At 41.8% G+C, this 21043-nt stretch overlaps 1 protein-coding gene across 3 annotated transcripts in view; it reads right to left on the bottom strand.

Moving 5' to 3' along the window:
* Positions 1-21043, bottom strand: part of mpp7a (MAGUK p55 scaffold protein 7a) — a 272588-nt gene that overhangs the window by 172440 nt on the left and 79105 nt on the right. For all 3 annotated transcript variants that reach the window (XM_049464563.1, XM_022670298.2, XM_022670297.2), the window contains exons 4-5: positions 9720-9797; positions 407-487 (exon numbers count right to left, since the gene is read on the bottom strand). In XM_049464563.1, the coding sequence (XP_049320520.1) occupies positions 407-487; positions 9720-9797 (159 nt within the window). The remainder of the gene's footprint in view (positions 1-406; positions 488-9719; positions 9798-21043) is intronic.

The raw sequence follows: 21043 nt of genomic DNA, 5'->3' as shown, positions 1-21043 counted from the left end.
TCCTCCACCAGTCTTACACACTGCTTTTTGATAACTTTATGCTTTACTTTAACGCTCCTGGTGCAAAAATTCAAGCAGTTCAGTTTAGTTTGATGGTTTGTGATCATCCATCTTCCTCTTGATTATATTCTACAGGTTTTCAATTTGATAAAATTAAAAAAACTGATCATTTATAAAAAAAAAAATATATATATATATATATATATATATATGAGAGAGAAAGAGAGAGACAGGTGGGCCAGTGCAGGATTTGACACGATGCAAAATCTATGATACACAATGCTGATAAAACTGTCTTTATCCATGATTAAGGCAAACATTCCTTCATTAGGTTATCTTATATAAACCTCATATAAAATACCAAGGAAACTATTCAGCAACTAAAAATTAGAGATGCTTAGCTCACCTTTATGTGTGGTTTGGACAGCAGCTTCAGCAGCTCTCTGACCTCCACACTCAACACCTTACCCTGCAGCTCTTCCAACACCTGAGAGAGAGAGAGAGAGAGACAGAGAGAGAGAGAGAGAGAAAGAGACAGAGAGAGACAGGAGTTTTACATTTTCATTTACACACATCGAAATATCACAGATCATTCAAAATGAACTAGCTTTCAGTTAACAGCTGTGCTGAACTCATCAAGAGTTAATTACTTGAATTTCTTGTCTCTTAATAAAGTGTTTGAGAGCATCAGTTAAAGTAAAGTAGTGAAGAGGTAGAGTTACAGGTATACAGTGAATAGAGAATATTGGAGTAATGTTCGAATCCAGATTATGAGAAGCAAGAACTACTCAACTAACTGTTTTCTTGTTGTATTAACCTTACTTTATTTCTTATTAATTAAACCACTTTTTTATCTATTTTTATTTTTCATTCATTGATTTAGTTTCATTAATTGATTTGACTTAGTCATGCCAATCCCTGTTTTTGTAAATGTTCAGCTACATTGAAAATGCAAATGAAAGTACTTCCAAGTCACAATAAACTAATTAAAATCAATCCAAACTCAATTGCTAGCACTTTAAAGGTATCCTCAAGTGCAGTCTCAAAAAAGGACCATCAAAACCGTTACGATGATGAAACTGGCACTCATCAGGACCACAGCAGATAAGTTCATCAGAGTTACCAGCCTTAGAAACCACAAGTTAATGACTCCTCAGATAAGAGCATCTTAATGCTTCTTCACAGAGTATTTTTGGTTTGTTTTTAACACTTTTATGTTATATATATATAGTCTATATATATATATATATATATATATATATATATATATATATATAAAGATGGTCCCTCATTGTCTCACTGCAGCTGTGAAGAATTGAGATGCTCAGCTGCACAAACAAGATGACCTCTCACTCTCACTACAACCTTACTGATGCGACTGGGATCAGTGTGTGTGTGTGTGTGTGTGTGTGTGTAATTGATGTGTTAAGAACACCCCCCGATGATCATCAGTAGACTTTTCCACTGGTAATAACCGACCCGATGGGAGGTGACAGCGCGGTGAGTAATGACCAGAGTGACCCACAGAGAAGTACATAAACACACACTCGCTCACTCTCCCACCACACACACACACACACACACACACACACACACACACACAGAATATGGATAGTCTGTGTCTGCGGGAGTGATCAGTACACAGGTGTGGAGAGAGCGAGCATGACTGGGGTCACAGGTTTTGATGTACAGCTTGTACCCCTGTACGTGTGTGTATGTGTGTGTATGTGTGTGTGTGTGTGTGTGTGTGTGTGTGAGAGAGAGGTTTAGGGTCATAGTTATCACAGTAGTTCTTTCCAAGTATACATCAAGCAGCTTACCAAACTGTTAACAGCTCTGACGGTGCACCATATATCTAACACACACACACACACACACACACTCTCTGCATACATTGTGAGCCAAAATAAGACTGATAATCTACAGCTCTGGAAAGAAATAAGAGACCACTTAAAAGCAATCCAAAAGCAGTGTGTAAGACTGGTGGAGGAGAACATGATGCCAAGCTGCATGAAAAAAACTGTGATTAAAAACCAGGATTATTCCACCAAATATTGATTTCTGAACTCTTAAACTTTATAAATATGAACTTGTTTTCTTTGTATAATTTGAGGTCTGAAAGCTCTGCATCTCTTTTTTTGTTATTTCAGCCATTTCTCATTTTCTGCAGATAATAAATGCTCTAAATTAGAATTATTTTATTTGGAATTTGGGAGAAATGTTGTCTGTAGTTTATAGAATAAAACAACAATGTTCATTTTACTCAAATATAAACCTATAAATAGTAAAATCAGAGAAACTGATTCAAAAACTGAAGTGATCTCTTAATATTTTCCAGAGCTGTATGTTACAGTAGTACTGTAGTAAAACCCTACCGTGACAAAAGCTCAATCACAGATTGCTCAACTGTTTCACTACTGTCCAGAGAATACTTTCTACTACACATTTGGAGCATTGCTGTGAGGATTTGAATGCATTCAGAGGCAGGAGCTTATGTAACGTGTTAGCTTTACGCCACTAAACAACAAGACCAACGTCACTTAAAAGGTTCCACAGAACACTGTCCTGAAAGTTTTGGACAGATGCAAAACACAAGGGTGCATGATATAGAAAAATTGTTTAAATACAAATATACAATATTAAACAATGCAGGGCCCATAACAGCGCTGGCTGGCTGACTGGATGGCTGGATGGATGGATGGATGGATAGATAGGATACAATCCGGGTTAGCACCCTAACATCCCTTTCAGACAGCTTCCTCTTACAGCGTCCACAGTTAATCCTGTTGGATGTGGTTGGTCCTTCTTGGTGGTATACTGCAGTTCTTTAAATGTTGTTGTGGGTTCTTTTGTGATCTAGTGGATGAGTTGTCCATGCCCTTTTGGAGTAACTTTGGTGTAGATAGATAGATAGATAGATAGATAGATAGATAGATAGATAGATAGATAGATAGATAGATAGATAGATAGATAGATAGATAGATAGATAGATAGATAGATAGATAGATAGATAGATAGATAGATAGATAGATAGATAGATAGATAGATAGATAGATAGATAGATAGATAGATGCACCAGGGTGACCAGTCATTTCATAGGGAAAAGAAAGTCTGAAAACTCTAAAAAGTCCCCCTTAATGCTTTTTGCATGGGCATGGAACCCGCATCTGTCTGTTTTTTTGAACCGTTTGCTGCATTTCCACCAACAAAAGCAGATTCCTGAACCAGGAACGTTTGTTTGCAGCGAAAAAGAGTTCACTACAGTTTCTGCACTACAGTTCATAGATAAATAAGGTAGTAAACACTAGAGGTGCCTTCAACTAAGGATTTTTATAGTCGAATCTGATTCATCAGATTTTCCCTTTAGTCGACTAATAGTCGAATAATTTTTTTCCTAGAGCACCATAAACGGGATCCCCGTTCTCTTCTGGACTTTTTTTCCACTTCAAAGGAAAAAAACTAAAACATCAGTTGGGAAATGTGTTGGCTAAATTCCTTAGACAGGCACTGTGCAAAAAAAAGTATACAAAAAAAATTACAAAAGAAAATAAATTATGTAATTTCAATAACAAACAAAAATAAACCCAAAATGTTGACAAAAATATAATATAACAAATTTCAAAACATAGAAACGAAAAACGTTAAAATGGTATTAATATAACATAATATAATATAACAGCTGGATCAAACAGTTTAGCGTCAGTCACAAGGGCATTGCGATAAAAAAAAAAAAAAACGTTTTAATAAATAAGGTCATATCAAGTGAATTAAAATATATGGTACTAAAACGTATTAAATTCACATATTTATTGTGTTTAATCAAGAGAAATCAGGCAAAATGCGCCGCGCCACGCTACGCTCTCTCTCTCTCTCTCTCTCTCTCTCTCTTCCGCAGCTCGGAGCTGAATTCAGCGCGAGGCTTTAATAATATAAAAACTCAGTTTAGTAAAATAAATTAAGATGAGTGAGGACCTGTAAAGTTAATCAAATATTGTCAAATATAAAGGATAGGTTGAGATTTCGGGGAGCTGTTTCAGTTATTTGAAACTGAAACTAACTGAAACTGATATTATTCTGCGCACTATTAGATAGCCTTTGATTGTGTTTTAAATGAGTTTTTATTTTATATTAATTATTTTTTATTCATTTTAAATATTTTTAGTATTTTATTGATCAAAGTCTTTTGTATAAGCCTTCATCTCACTGTTTTCATCCTCCGCCTGGTCCTCCTCATCCTCATCACTGGCCAGCAGCATAGCCATCACTGTGTCTTTATGTCTGGGCACAGTCGGCCCAGCATCCACCATCATGTCACTTTTCTCCAGGGATGACCTGTCAGTGAGACTCTCGGCTAATTCTGCTACCGCCGAATACGCCTCTTCTCTTTGCGCATTAGAGAGAAAGGAGAGCTTCTTTTTTTTTTTTTTTAATTTTATTTCTAATTTTTCCCATTTTTCTCCCCAATTTACACGGCCAATTACCCAACCCACTCATTAGGACTCCCCATATCACTAGTAATGCCACAACACACCAGGAGGGTGAAGACTAGCACATGCTTCCTCCGATACATGTGAAGCCAGCCACCGCTTCTTTTCGAGCTGCTGCTGATGCAGCATTGCCGAGCAGCCAGTGCGCTTGGAGGAAAGCGCTGCGACTCGGTTCTGGTACATCAGCTCACAGACGCCCTGTGCTGCAGACATTACCCTAGGAGTGATGTGGGGAGAGAGCGCCATCTACCCACCCAGAGGGAGCAGGGCCAATTTTGCTCCCTCTGACGCCGGCAGCTTGATGGCAAAGCTGCATGAGCTGGGGTTCGAACCTGCAACCTCCTGCTCATAGTGGCAGCGCCTTAGACCGCTGGACCACTCGGCGCCGAGAAAGGAGAGCTTCTTAAAGCAAACACACCGGCAGACGCTGACGGCCCTGTAGCGTGTTCAGCTCTGCTCATTTGGATTGTGCAACTGCAGGGGGTGATATATTAATGTGTAAGAAGCCTACTGTTAATGCGCACACGTAATAAAAAAAAAAAAAAAAAAAAACAGAAATTAGGACGATTTTATTTGACAAAAGGCAATATATTACAAAAACAAAGGCATTTCCTATAACAACTAATGCGTAGCAGCCTTGGGCACCGCCATGCAGTCAGAATAGTACATTCGATTATGAGGTTAATAGTCGAATAGAGGTCCTCCGAATCAAATAGTCGAATCAGCGACTATTGCAGGTCACCCCTAGTAAACACTGTAGTTCACTGATTGGTGCTCTTGATGTTTTTCCTCTCTCTAAATCCTTCTGAGATTCAATCAAACAACTTACCATAATATTAACATACTGATTGCAAAAGCAGAGAAAGATATGTCGACATGTATGTGTGGATTACACATCAGATTACTGCGTAGAACTGTGTACTGGGCATTTGTTTGGTACAGGTGTTCATGGGAAATGGCTTGTAGGAGGTAAATGGACGTTTTAGTTTGGTCTTTGAGAACCACTGGTCTAGGTGATGATTCTAAGTGGATGCAACTAATGACCTGCTGCTGGTTCGGAGCAGAGATCTGTAAAATGTTCAGTCCTTTCTTTATCTCCACTCTGTGGCCAAAAGGAGGAACTGCACTCCTATTAAACCCCAGTCTGTGAGGATAGAGAGATTCAGCATTGGAAAAGAAGACAAAGAAGAGACATTAAGAGATACAGAGGAGAGTGAAAATAGTAATATGTGTGTGTAAGTGTGTGTGTGTGTGTGTGTGTGTGTGTGTGTGTGTGTGTGTGTGCTGGTATAAAGAGAGACAGTATAAATGAGCATTAGTGAGCCCCACCTGCTGTGATAGTTCTAGACAGCATCTTTGGGCCAGACGGAGGTTAAAACGTCCTTTTATGTTAAACTATAAATTAAAGGTCCATTAGAGAAATTTAACACTCAGAATGAGCAGCGACGGCGGCGGCGGTTAACCAGCCCGAGCGCTCAGGACCCCGGTGCACAGAGAAAACGATACCGCCGAAAAATACACTGCCTGCTTTAAGTCATTTGGCAGCTCTGGCCATTCACCTCTTTAATGGGGCACTCACACACACACACACGCACACACACACACACACACTCTCAGATATCGGGTTATCCGCGTGTGGGACCTTGCGGGACGCAGGAAGGGAAGTGTAAATCTGAGGGCTGCATTTGAGACGCGGGTGGAGAAAGTTCCGGAACGAAGGCCACGACTTTACTGAAACAGCTCAGTGGGACGGAAGACAGCAGGAAGCAGAAATTCATCAAAGCTAATCGGTTCTGGAAGAATCCGGCCCTGAACTGGAAGGCTGGTTGTTTTCAGGGGTCCAAGCACCTACAAAAAGCATCTGTTGAAATTGCTAGCATTTTTCTTCTTCTTTTAGTTTTTTTTGGTTCGAATCCCGGTCATGCAGCTTGCCATCAGCTGCCAGAGCCCCGGGAGAGCACAGCTGTTCTTGCTCTGGCTGGGTGGGTAGAGCCTTATAAACTCGTGCATTTTTAGATTTAGGGATTGTTGTGTGTCTTTGGTATTGTTAGGATTGCTAGGAAAGTAGGTCACATGGTTAGGAACAGCCAATGATCACTTACCTGTGACCAATAAAGTGGTTGCTTTGCCTCATGGCTGGGGACTGGGAACATTATATATGAGTTTTGTTTTTTTTGTTTTTTCGTAATTAAAACAACAAATTTAAAATGGATTTAAAATTGAACGATGGCACTGTCCAACTATGGCGTCGTAAAACAAACCGCTAGCTAAGAGATATGTCAGGTTACTGTATATAGAACGGTCTAATTTTAGCTTTAGGGTAGGTCATAATAGGTACGCAAAAGGCATGTACTAATTCTCTTAATTAATCGTGGGTGTGGTTAATTTTGGGCGTAACCTGAAATAAACCAATCAGTGTATCACTTGTATCACATTCCCTTTAAGAGACAGGCAGGTGAGCTCTGACTTTGGTGCGACGCTTTTGTGCGTCTCAGCAGAGACAGATACTGATCTGCTCGTTCAGACTGTGAAGATACACCAGGAGCTAATTTAAGGGGACAGTAATTATATTTTATTCTTTATTCTTTAATTTTATTGTTGCGTTAAAAGTCAGGTTTGCCCTCTGCAGTATGTCCTTAGCATACCTGCGTGGCTAAGAAGAGAGATATGGATGGCTGACTGTTGACTGTTGTCAGGGTTTTAATAAGTCAGTTGCGCAGCTGTATTTTACGCCGATGAGAATCGGTGTAGATTTATTTCTAATAACTCTGACGCTATTTTAACAGAGCAGGCACAAGGCGTGAAAATAAACTGTTGATGGGGTGTAAGATAGCAATGAGCATCACAATGCGCTTTGCATAGGGTATACAATAGATGCAACACCTCTGACCGCAAGACCCTACAGCGGATAATGCGGACAGCTGAGAAGATCATCGGAGTCCCTCGTCCCTCCATCGCCGAGATCTACACCACACGCTGCATCCGCAAATCCACCAGCATTGTGGACGACCCCACCCATCCCTCACACGGACTCTTCGCTCTGATGCCGTCCGGCAGAAGATACAGGAGCATCTGAGCCTCCACTACTAGACTCTGCAACAGCTTCATCCACCAGGCAGTCAGACTTCTCAACGCACAGAGACAGAACTGAAAATGGTTCCGGAGGAACGTAATTTCATTACACTGTGTACCTGTACTCAGATGTAATGACAGTAAAAGCCTCTTGACTCTCTCTTGACTTGATGGGGCTCATTAATTTGAATGTTAGTTAAGCATCGATTACACATTTATATAAACATAAAAACAGCACTAAGAGACAGAACTGGCCCAGAAGATGAAGGTATTGGTGGATTTGTGAAATACAGAATTGAAAAAACAGTAGAAATCTGAGAGAATAATACATATAATTATTATAATAATACTGTAGCTTCTTAAAAAATCTTACACAGAGGAGGAGGAGGTTATTAGAGAGCGGGTGATGGGGAGCTGATGCCCTGCTGAATGGGAGTGTTGACCCGCTAATGGTCTTCACAGAACCAGCTCTGGTCTTCTTCTTCTGTTCTTCTGCTGCTTTCTCTGATCACATCCAGAGTAAACTCCCACTGTTTACACAGGCTCTGTGTGTGTGTGTGTGTGTGTGTGTGTGTGTGCTAGTGTGTGTGTTAGTGTGTGATGCATCTCTGTGTATCAGTGGGTTGTTGATACAGGACTCAGTTTACACTATAAAAGCCATCAAGAGTTTAAACGCTGAGTGTTTTATAATACTGATGACTAATGTGTTATACAGACACACACACACACACACACACACACACACACAGGCACAATCACGCCTCATCTGCAGTCTGCTTGCTCCAGACATCCATCCATCTTCTCGCTCTCCTCCACTGACACATTACTCCTCATGTCTCTCTCAGACTAGACACAGCACAGGATGTGCAAGTGTGTGTGTGTGTGTGTGTGTGTGACTGTGTGTGTGTCCGCACTAAACATGAACATGTGGAGGCCTTAAATGCTCGCGGACATTAAATGTTTATTTTTATAAGGTTCTGTATTTCCCAATCTGCTCATTTTGCCCATGATCTAATCCAAGGCCGAATCCCATTTCTCTTTAGTACCCTACCCCTTGATTTCAAGTGTAAAGGCGCTTACACACTGCAGACTCAGGTCACGCAGCTTGCCATCAGCTGCCGGAGCCCCGAGAGAGCACAATTGTTCTTGCTCTCTCTCTCTGGGTGGGTACAGTAGATGGCGCTCTCTCTTTCCCCTCATCACTCCTATGGTGATGTGGATCAGCACAAGGCTGCGTCTGTGAGCTGATGTATCAGAACCGAGTCGCTGCACTACTTTCCTCCGAGCGTTAGCGCTGTGCTGTGATGCTACTCGGTAATGCTGCAGCATCAGCAGCAGTTCAAAAAGAGGAGGAGTCTGACTTCACATGTATCGGAGGAGGTGTGTGCTAGACTTCACTCTCCTAGTGTGTTGGGGCATCACTAGTGATGAGGGGAGTCCTAATCAGGATTAGTAAATTGGGGCAAAATAGGATAAATATTAAAAATAAATGCATATCTATACATAAGTGTAGGGAAGTGTTGTACAGGTAAGATTATTCACATTTTTTTTAATATCAGTCACTCATCTGTGTTTATTGTTGTTTGGACTACAGTTTTTCCTCGGTTGCGCGAGTTCATTACATGCCTTTTTCTGCAATGCTGAACTTTGACCTTAGTGAGCATTAGCGCTAGCGTTAGCGCTCCACAGCTCCACAGGGTAAGTGTAAAATCCCCCCCTAATAAAAGAATTGGGGCAATTTTTTAACCTCCTAATATAGGTATATCTAAAGCGTTATAGCAGTGGATCGCTAAAAGTTCAGCAACCTAACTGCTGCTGATGGATAACTAGTCAACTTTACATCGTATTTTATCGTATGTCTACAGAAAGGTGGAGGAGGGGCAGGTGGTGCAGCAATGACACCATGACACTCTGCTGGTCATCTCCACAAGACAAGACAAGACAAATGCAGGACATTCGGTTTTTGTCTGGGTGGAAAAGAATGAAGTGCAATGTTTCAGTACAGAATTTAGTTTAGTTGTATTCAGTGGCTTATGGGAGAAAAACTGCTCATTTAAAGCAGGATTGTGTGAGCATTATTAAGACTGGGAGAGAAAGTGAGAGAATGTGAGCGATAGAGAGAGAGGTAAAAGAGAGAGTGTATATGGTATATATACTTACACCCTGAGCGAGAGCACCGGCAGTGTCCAGAACTGGAGCGGGACAGCTCTCCTCATAATGCTGTAACTTCTCATGGACCTGAGAGAGAGAGAGAAAAAGAGACAAAGAGAGAGAGAGAAAAAGAGAGAGAAAACTGATCACAAATTATGAATCACATACAGAATTGAAAAATTAGAGATAATTAAGGAAACCCGTGCACAGTGTGTATAAGCATACAACTGCCTGAGAGAGAATAGAGATGCTCCATAACCGTATCATAACCACATCTCACCATACCTCACAATACCTCATTATATCTATCCATACATTACCACACATCACTATATCTCACCATACCTCACTGTACCTAACGCACATCACCACGTCTCACCATACCTCCTATATTACACCATCTCACTATACCTCACTGTACATCACCATACCTCACAATACCTCACCATATATCATCCTACCTCACTATACATACCATACTTTACTGTTCATCTAAAGTAAGTGGAGAGAAAATGAGAAAGAGAAATTCAAAAAGAGAAAGAAAGATTTAAACAAATTGAGACAGCAAGAGAAAGACAGAGACAGAAAGAAAGTAAGACAGCAAAAGAGAGACAGAGAGATAAAGAGTGAGGCAACAAGGAAAAAAAGAGATGGAAAGAGTGTGATACAGCAGGACAAGGTGAGATATAAAGAGTGTGAAAGCAAGAGAGAAACAGCAAGAAACAGAGAAAAACGAAAAAGAAACAGAGAAACAAAAAGATAGCAAGAGAAAAGATAGGGAGAGGAAAGAGCAAAACAGACAAAAATAGACAAAAGTGGGACAGGAAAAGAAAGAGACTGAAGAAGAGTGAGACCAGAGAGATAGACAGAGTGAGACAGCAAGAGAAAGATATAGACAGAGTGAGACAGCAAGATAGAGAGAGATAGAAGAGTGAGATAGCAAGAAAAAGAGAATGAGACAGCAAGAGAGGGATATAGAAACAGAGTGAGACAGCAAGAGAGGGATATAGAAACAGAGTGAGACAGCAAGAGAAAGAGATAGAAGAGTGAGACAGCAAGAGAGGGAGAGAGAAAGAGAGTGAGACAGCAAGAGAGAGATAGAAAGAGTGACACAGAAAGAGAGAGATAGAAAGAGTGATACAGCAAGAGAGAGATAGAAAGAGTGACACAGCAAGAGAGAGATACAAAGAGAGAAGACAGCAAGAGAAAGAGAGAGAAAGAGAGTGAGACAGCAAGAGAAAGATATAGAAAGAGAGTGAGACAGCAAGAGAAATAGAAAGAGAGTGAGACAGCAAGAGAGCGAGATAAATAGAGGGTGAGACAGCAAAAGTAAGAGATAGAAAGAGAGCGAGACAGCAAAAGAGAGAGATAAAAGAGAGAGACAGCAAGAAAGAGAAATAGAAAGAGAGGGAGACAGAAAGACAGAGACAGAAAGAGAGTGAGACAGCAAGAGAGATATAGAAAGGGAAACAGCAAGAGAAAGAGATAGAAAGAGAGTGAGACAGCAAGAGAAAGAGATAAAGAGAGTGAGACAGCAAGAGAAAGAGATAAAGAGAGTGAGACAGCAAGAGATAGAGATAGAAGAGAATGAGACAGCAAGAGAAAGAAATAGAAAGAGTGCAAGACAGCAAAAAATGAGAAACAACTAGGCCAAGAAAAAGATAAAGAGTGCAGTAAGAGAGAAATCATGAGAAAAAGAGCACAGAAAACATAAGAAAGAGAAAGAAAAAGTGATAAAAGATGAAGGATGAGACTGAAAAGGTTAAAAGGAGTGAAAAAGTAGTATAAAACTAAAAAAGAGAGAGTGAGAATAAAAGGCAGCGCAAAAGAAAGCGGTGAAAATGAGCAAAAACAGTGATAAAGATCAATGAGCTAAACAGGGAAATAGAAAAAATAAAAAAAAAATAGAAATATTAAATATTATAATAAATGACGGGGTTTTTTTTTCGTAATAACTAAGAAAACAGAAAAAGAAAACAGCGGTAATCTCTCCGCTCATCTGTTTGTATAAACAGTGTCTCTCCGGGCTCCGTCGTTAAGATCCGCAGTATTAAACCTCCAGCGTTTGGAACTGAACTCCGGTTACCAGGGCGCCGCGCACCGCGCTACCAACCCGTCCACACTCAGATTTATCATGTAAAATATGTGTGTCGGTCTGAGCGGCGCTGAATTACACTCACACTGCTGCCAGGGGGACAAAATATTTACAAGCAGAATGAAGATTTACTGCTGCTGAAGACGAGGGGGACGACGGGCAGGCTGGGTGACTGCGGCTGCAGGGGGAGGACAGCGGGACTGAGGAGGGACAGAGGGACAGTGCATTTAATTTAACTATATGTTCAGAATCTACACTGATGTGCTTCAGAATCCTGTTAAAAAGCTTAGTGTGATTTCCATGACTGGATCATGTGACCTATTCTACCCTATTACAACAGGCCAACTATTGCTTCTATACCCTACTGCTGTAGCCGAGTACCTTTTGACGTAGGCACTTTGCCTAAGCTGTAGCCACATACTGAACGCTGTATCTGTGGACCCTATACAGAAGCTGAGTACCCTATGCTATATGTGCATTACCCACACTATAGGGGAGTACCTTACACTGTAGCAGAGTACACTACACAGCAGTCAATTACCCTATGCCATATCCACAATCCCTACACCATAGCAGAGTACCTCACACCATAGATGAGTACCCTACGCCATATGTGCATTATCCACACTATAGGGGAGTACCTTACACCTTAGCTGAGTACACTACACAGCAGTCAATTACCCTATGCCATATCCACAATCCCTACACCATAGCAGAGTACCTCACACCATAGATGAGTACCCTACGCCATATGTGCATTATCCACACTATAGGGGAGTACCTTACACCTTAGCTGAGTACACTACACAGCAGTCAATTACCCTATGCCATATCCACAATCCCTACACCATAGCAGAGTACCTCACACCATAGATGAGTACCCTACGCCATATGTGCATTATCCACACTATAGGGGAGTACCTTACACCTTAGCTGAGTACCCTAAGCCATATGTGCATTACCCACGCTATAAGGGAGTACCTTACACCTTAGCTGAGTACCCTAAGCCATATGTGCATTACCCACACTATAGGGGAGTACCTTACACCGTAGCTGAGTACCCTATGCTATATGTGCATAACCCACACTATAGGGGAGTACCTTACACCTTAGCTGAGTACCCTAAGCCATATGTGCATTACCCACACTATAGGGGAGTACCTTACACCGTAGCTGAGTACCCTAAGCCATATGTGCATTACCCACGCTATAGGGGAGTACCTTACACCGTAGCTGAGTACCCTAAGCCATATGTGCATTACCCACACTATAGGGGAGTACCTTATACCGTAGCTGAGTACCCTAAGCCATATGTGCATTACCCACACTATAGGGGAGTACCTTACACCGTAGCTGAGTACCCTAAGCCATATGTGCATTACCCACACTATAGGGGAGTACCTTACACTGTAGCTGAGTACCCTAAGCCATATGTGCATTACCCACGCTATAGGGGAGTACCTTACACCGTAGCTGAGTACCCTAAGCCATATGTGCATTACCCACACTATAGGGGAGTACCTTACACCGTAGCTGAGTACCCTAAGCCATATGTGCATTACCCACACTATAGGGGAGTACCTTACACCGTAGCTGAGTACCCTAAGCCATATGTGCATTACCCACACTATAGGGGAGTACCTTACACCGTAGCTGAGTACCCTAAGCCATATGTGCATTACCCACACTATAGGGGAGTACCTTACACTGTAGCTGAGTACCCTAAGCCATATGTGCATTACCCACGCTATAGGGGAGTACCTTACACCGTAGCTGAGTACCCTAAGCCATATGTGCATTACCCACACTATAGGGGAGTACCTTACACCGTAGCTGAGTACCCTAAGCCATATGTGCATTACCCACACTATAGGGGAGTACCTTACACCGTAGCCGCGTACCCGACACTGTAGCTGAGTTCCCTATGTGCATACTTCACACCATCTCACTGTCTCATACCCTATGGTATAGTCAAAAACCCTACACCGTAATTATTTACTCTAAGCCATGAAACTGTACTGTAGGACATAGCCAAGTACCCTACATCATATTCAAGTGCCATAAACCATAGTAGAGTACACTTTGCAATGGCAATAATCCCTACACCGTAACTACATACTCTATGCTGCAAAAATGTATCCTATGCCATACCTTACACAACGTATTAGCATACCCTATTTAATGGCGTACTCATCTACCCTAGACTGTAACCAAGTACTCTACACTGTAGCCGAGTACACTGTGCAGTAGCAATATACCCTACACCGTAACTACATACTCTATATCATAGCAATGTATCCAAAGTACCCTACACCTTAGCAGCATACCCTACACTGTAGCCACCTACCTTACGAAGTAGTAGAGTATCCTACGCCAAAGCCACATACCTAACGCTGTAGACATGTACTACCCTGTGTCATTTCTGCACTACCAACATTGTAGCCAAGTACCCTACACAGTAATAGAGTACCCTATGCAGTAATAGAGTACCCTATGCAGTAGCATACATCATACTCTAGACTGTAGCCCAAAGTGTAGCCAAGTTATAACTAGTACCCTATGCCGTAGCCACATACATATCGCCATAGCCGTGTACCCTATGATGTAGCCACCTATCCTAGGACATAGCAAAGTACTCTACACCATAGCTACTTTTTCTACACCTTAGCCAAGTACCACAAGCAGTAGCAATGCCTGCAGTACTACATAGTACTCTATGCTGTAGCTGCATACTTTACACTGTAGCTGCATACCCTGCCAGGAGGGGTTGGCAATTAGTTTTGGCCCTGGGCCAGATATTTTCCAAACCATCACGTGGCAGGCCACAAAACAAAATCTGTTTTTGGAAAATGAAACACGAAAAGCCAATAAGAAACGAAAAAAGAAATAAATAAACACATCACTCCTCACGCGCGATCGAACTGGTAACATCAGGGTCGCGGTTCAATACACTATCGCTGCCCCGGCTAGTGAATTGGGATACAGCCGGGAAAAAAAGGCCTTCTAAGGAGATAGGGAGCCCCATAGTCGCTCTATATCATAAAATCTGACGCAAACGGCTTCCACTTTGACCGGTGTTCTGTCGAGTTGAGCTGCCTTGTCAAATTGTGCTTCCCTAGTGTATATTTAAGGTCATGGTAAAATGCAGAATCAACCGGAGATCCGATTTAAACCCATAGTTACATCCACACAAGAAAGTTGGTGTACACTGAAGCTGTGAGCTCCTCTTTGGTTAACAAGACTGTGTCGGCTCTGCTGCAGCCGGGGTTCAGCTTTGTCTGTGGGCGGTCCCGAGCCGAGGTGGGCGTGGCAATGAATACTAATTCACGGGTTGATGTAGACTTCAGAGCTTTTCCTGATCAACTCGTTTTCTGAGGCTTTTCTTTTCTTAGCTACTGCAGACAATGGAGGTTAAAGAACAGTTTTATATGCAGCATCATACACAACTCAGAGAGACATATAGTATTTCACAAAAAAAAACAAGAAAAGGTGGATTTTAGCAGAATGAGACCTTTAAAAATACTAATAATACCCTTGATTTTAAAAGAAACAACGAATAGATACTACATCAAAAAACTGCAGAAAAGCTATTCAACTGTTACATAGATATACAACATTATAACGGCAGCTTCACAAGAATCTGAATAACGCATGAACACACACACACACACACACACACACACACACAGCAGCAGGAATGGAGGTATGAGGTATGTGCTGCAGGATGGAACGTAGCTGTAGAGTTGCTGCATTCCAGAAGGATCCATTTGTTTAGGAGGTTGTAGTAGCGCTGGGCTGCAGCAGGTCTGTACAGTTCAGATCGAGATTAAACTCTTATTTAATTTACAACTCAGGCCTTCCTCCAGCTACCTGCCTGTCCTCGCAGCCGCCCCCGCCAGGAGACATTTAAAATCCATTACAGAGAGAAAAGAGAGAGAGAAACAGAGCAGGGATTTCAGTGGACCATCAGTATACGATCCTCCATGCGACTCTCTATACTCCATATATTTCGTTTTTTTTTTGTGTCTAACAGAGAAGATGCAGAAATGCTTGTGGAAATCAGCCCTAGATCTCAAACATGCTTTTGCAGGTCTACTCAAGTCACAATTGAGCTTTTAATTTATTATTATCATTAGTTAAACATGATTGATTGTTTCTTTTCTGTGGTTAGTGGTGTTTGTTAGCTCTGCTACTCGCTGTGTGGGTGGAAAGATGCACTCCTGAGAGGGGTCTACGGTTAGTGGTGTTAAAAGTGGTGTTTTTATTCTCTTTTCTCCACAACATGCATTCATTTAGTATATTCACATTCTACACATTTGACCAGCGGATGTGACCGAGTGACCGAGCAGATCCAACATTCATTGACGTAGCGCCACTGTAATCCTGAACTAAATCCTAAGTAAGATCTGATTGGCAAGCAGTACAAAACACACTATCGCTCAAAAGTTTAGGATCACTCGAAAGCTTCCCTCTTATTAAATGAAACACTAATTTTCATTTAAATTCACAAACAATATTGTCCATTTCACAATGAATTTAAGTGTATCAGATGATTTTTAAAGAATAAAAATCTTTATATTAAAGCCTACTTTTGTGTAGAGGCTTTAATATAATATTTTCCATATAGTCCTATTATCAGCAATTCTCCAGGTTTGGCCGCCAATCCAAATGAATGATGTTATTGGGCTAGTTGGTTGTTAGGATACCCTTGCTCAGTAGTGATGCACGGCTGAAAAACGTTATACTAATAAGTGAGCACAATAAAAGGGAACACAACATTCTAGGTTAGTTTAGTAATCTGAAGCATCAACAGTTGTTGGCTTTATTACAGGCTCAAAATGGCCAGAAAGAAACAACTTTCTTTAAATTTCTGAACCCGCCAGTCCACTGTTGTGTTAAGGAAGTAAAGCTACTCAATGCGAGATATTTCCAAGAAACTGAAAATATCTTACCATGCTGTTCACTACTCCTATCGAAGAGTGACACTAAGAGTGGCTCTAACAAGGACTGCAAAAGGAGTGGGAGGCCCCGATGCACAACTGTGCAGGAAGATAAATGTCTTTTGCAGAGTGTGCAGTTTGAGAGAAAGACAACAGCACTAAATGGAACCCATTAAACACCAATTTCTGCATCAATGGTCAAGAAGCGACTTCAGGATGCCGGACTTCATGTCAGAATTGTCAAAAAAAAGACTGAAGAGAAAGGACATTGGACACTGGACGATTGGAAAAAGCCTCCAAATTGTGTCGACAATATTTAAGAAATAAGGAGTCAGCCGGAATTCTGACTGTAATGGAAAAAACGTTTAAAAAAGGAAAGTACGAAAAAGAAAGAACACAAACATCAAACAGGAAGCAGGCAAGCAAAAACGACAGACAACAGTAGAAGAAAAATGATGGCAAACTAAAGCAGCAGAGAGAAGTGAGAGGAACGAAAGCAAACGAAGGCTTTGAAGCGAGAGAGCGGGACCGGCGCTGGAGGACCGGGAGAGCAGGTCGGTCCAGACAGCGCTGGGGAGTCCTGTTTACATCCCGAACTCCGAAAATGACTTTAACCTCCTTTCATCTGCGAGAGCCCTCAGCTCCACCGAGCAGCGGTATAGAGTAACCCCCCGGCGCTGAGCTCCGAACAGACCACCGGACCTCCATCCATCAGCACCTCATCACCTCAACCTCAGCCCCGACCCAAACGCTGATCCCAGACCAGCTCAGACTGCAGCCGGAGGAAGCAGCCGGCCCGGCGGAGGTGCCTACACACATCAGCGGGTCTGTATGAGTACAGACAGGGCATGTTCACACAGATACATTCTCCTACAATCGTTTAAGATATTTTGCAGTATATATATATATATATATATATATATATATATTTTTTTTAATAATCTCACCTGAAAGTCTGGACCGTGGTCTGAAACAAGGTTCATGTGTTCGCTACATTGTATATTTTGTAAATATTTGGTCCGCTTATTTTTGTTTTCACACTGCAGTTTAGAGAGCGCACCAAAAACCTTTGTGTGATGCTCCTACATCCTTTCATCATCACTTACGTATCAATGCGTTTTCCTTAACCTGATGCTGATGCTTTAGAAGGACATGCGTCTGACGTTGGCGTGTTGAAAATTCAGCGGGTGGTTCATTCGGCAAGAAGCCTTTCCAGGATCAGGATAAAATAAATGAACAGATTCATTTCGTCTCCATAGCAGAGCTGCTGCTATTGTGTTTTTTATACCAGCAGCAGCTTCAGGCACAGTACTGTAGATTAGTTCAAATTCACCAAACGAACGTCCTCGTCCTGAAGCAGCTGTATCCACGGCTTATTTTCCCTGCTTTTCCGGTTATTTTGAGAGGGTACTGACTGCAGCCTGCAGGAAGGCGGAGTTGGACGTACAGTGCATCCAGCTCCGCCCACTTTGTCAGCTTCATGTCTTAGCTCCGCCTCTGAACGGAAGTAAACAATGTGCAGGGCAGTTAGCGAACTTTAAATATAATGCGCCGCGCCGTCCGGCTTTAATACTGTGTATACACTACAATCTTGCAAGACTGACGAGGCGTGGCGTGGACAAAGTGGGCGGGACTGGACGCGCTGGACGTCCAACTCCGCCTTCCGCAGGCTGCAGTCAGTAGTAGATGGTTATTTTTCTTCTTCTGCTGCCGTTGTTGAGGAACGCTGCTCAGCTTCCTGTAATCGGTCTGAAAGTTCGAATCATCCAGAAAAGTGCTTTCACACTGCAGGAGAACCGGACCATGGTTCAGAAGATCCGGACCGAGACCACCTCTCTCGGTCGGACTAAAATCTAGTCTTTTGGTCCGGACCGTGGTTCGTGGCCCCTTTCACACCTGCATAAAATCATAGATTTTTGGGTTTAAATTTGGACATAAGAATGAAAATAACTAAGACAAGTGGCTTTTTGTGCTCGCTTTGAGTAAACTTTAAATGAGGTGCAGACTCTTACACAATACATGGTCCGACAGATTTTTACTAGAGAATAAAATACAGTAAGATCTGTTGCTTAAAATTAGATCATTTTACTTGTTAAGTTTCTTATTTTTTGCATATTTCTTGCATATTGGCAGTAAAAGCTTAATGGTAGTAACGGTGGTAATTAAACAGTATATGGTGATTTTATAGATAAATTTAGATAAAAAATCTCACTCTAAAACGTGTAGGGTGCCTCTCTAGGCTGTATAAGAGCAGTGCTTCATTCTGGAACACCAGCTCTGGCTGCAGTCTGACTGCATGTCGCTTTAAAATGGTCAGAAATTGAGATACATTGTTTTTGCCTCACAGCATCAATAAACATGATGGAAAGCAGCAGCAGAGCTGCAGAACTGTCTGAGGCAGAGCTTAGCAGTGTTCAGATATCAGTGCTTGTGTTACTGCCACACTTCTACACCTCTGCACTCAGCCGCCGTTCCTCATGGTTCTCCGCGGTTCTCGTTCGGTGACGGGGGTTCGGGTTTCAGACAGGAGCAGCTTATTGCTGGATCGTATGACCTCGTCAGTTTAATGCCCGTTTGGGGAGAAGACTGGCTGCACTGAGCTGGAGTCGCCTCTCGAGCCAGACGTCCTGAAAAATACAACATCTCTCCCCAAATCTCTTCTGTTCATCCTCATGCCTGTCCGCCATATTGGCTTCCCCAAGCTGTTCCTCTGCGCTGTTGTTTACAATCCGGTAGCTTCCATAAATCTGATGAATTAGCGTGTTTAATAAATGCCACATGTGCAGTAAATGGATGTCATGTCTTGTGGTTTATGAGGCATGAAACTGGATATTAGAAAAGCGAAATGCGCAATGCTAAGCAGAGCCTGGCGGTATAGGTGTTCCCCTTGGAAAGCTGGCGGCCGTTGGCCTGTGTTAACCTGTGTTAGCCTGTGTTAACTCTAGCGGGGCGTAAATTGCACAACTTTTTCTCCATCTTTCGTTTCCATCAGAAAGTTCTCCGAATGATTCAAACGGTCTCCTGATTAAAGAGTATTATTTGTAGGAATTTGTGAATTCATGCTTTCCAGGGACTGTTGCAAGTTACAGTGCACCCCTGAGACGCAGCAGTGTGTTCTGGGATATCTCAGGATGCTAACACTGCAGCACTGAGGTTCTGGAAGCTTCCTGTGCTCTACAGTCACAAAAAAAATCTGATTTTGGCTGCCAGAGCCCCGAGAGAGCACAATTGGTCTTGCTCTCTCTGGGTGGGTACAGTAGATGGCGCTCTTTCCCCTCATCCCTCCTAGGGTGATGTGATATTTAATAGGGGGTCACGATTCTCTAAATCCTCGATTCGATTTTATTTACGATTTTAGGGTCACGATTCGATTCGATTCGATTCGATTCTCGATTTTCTTTTTTTTACAGCAGAGAGGCCTATGGCAGTTTTAGATTAGTCTATGGTCAGTCATTGCTTTGATTCATCAAATTTACAATATCTTATTTCAAAAGGTGGGCTTGATATAAGTGATGCAAAGTGATACAAGTGATCTGTAATACACCACATTAGGCACTAATGGTCAAATTTAAATAATTTAAGTTAAGATATATATGTAATGCCATCTAGTGGCTTTTTTTGGTAGCAGCAGTGTGCACTATTAAAACAGCAATGTGCAACATAACAAAATAAATAATAAAAAAATACAGGAACAGTCATGTACAAAATAATAGAACAATTAGAGCCTTAACAAACTGAACTCTATCCTACTATAACAGTTAAACATGAAAAATAAGACTTTAAGACTTTTTCGGAACCTGAGAATGACAAGTATTTTTCTTTAATAAAGATATATTATTAACTTTATCTGAGAGAAAGATGCTCCTTAAGGTACCAAAACTATTAACATATTTGAGGCTAGACAAAACAACTGTTATTTTTATATTTTCAAGTTTTTCTGTAAGAAGATGAGAATGTCCACATTCTCTGGAGAAAGAGCTGCTCTTTCAGCAGTCACAATGTCCGCGGCGGCGGCTACAGTGTGCTGCTCCATTTGACATCATTTTAATCGATTTCTATGAAATATCGAAATCCTGACACCCCTAATCTTTAATAAGACCAATTGGTCTTGCTCTCTCTGGGCTCCGGCAGCTGAGGGCAAGCTGCATGACCAGGATCCATCCAGCCATCACACTAAACTCCTCACAGACAGTGACCAGAGCAAAGATTCAACACACTACCTTCAACCAACCTTCCTACAACTCACGGCCTGAAACACCAGCGTGCCACATGAACTGTAATCCTTAGAGCAGGGGTGT

Source organism: Astyanax mexicanus, chromosome 15, assembly GCF_023375975.1.
Source record: "Astyanax mexicanus isolate ESR-SI-001 chromosome 15, AstMex3_surface, whole genome shotgun sequence".
NCBI classification, from domain to species: Eukaryota; Metazoa; Chordata; class Actinopteri; order Characiformes; family Acestrorhamphidae; genus Astyanax; species Astyanax mexicanus.
The sequence above is the reverse complement of the archived record's forward strand: the minus strand, read 5'-3'. Positions and strand labels throughout refer to the sequence as shown.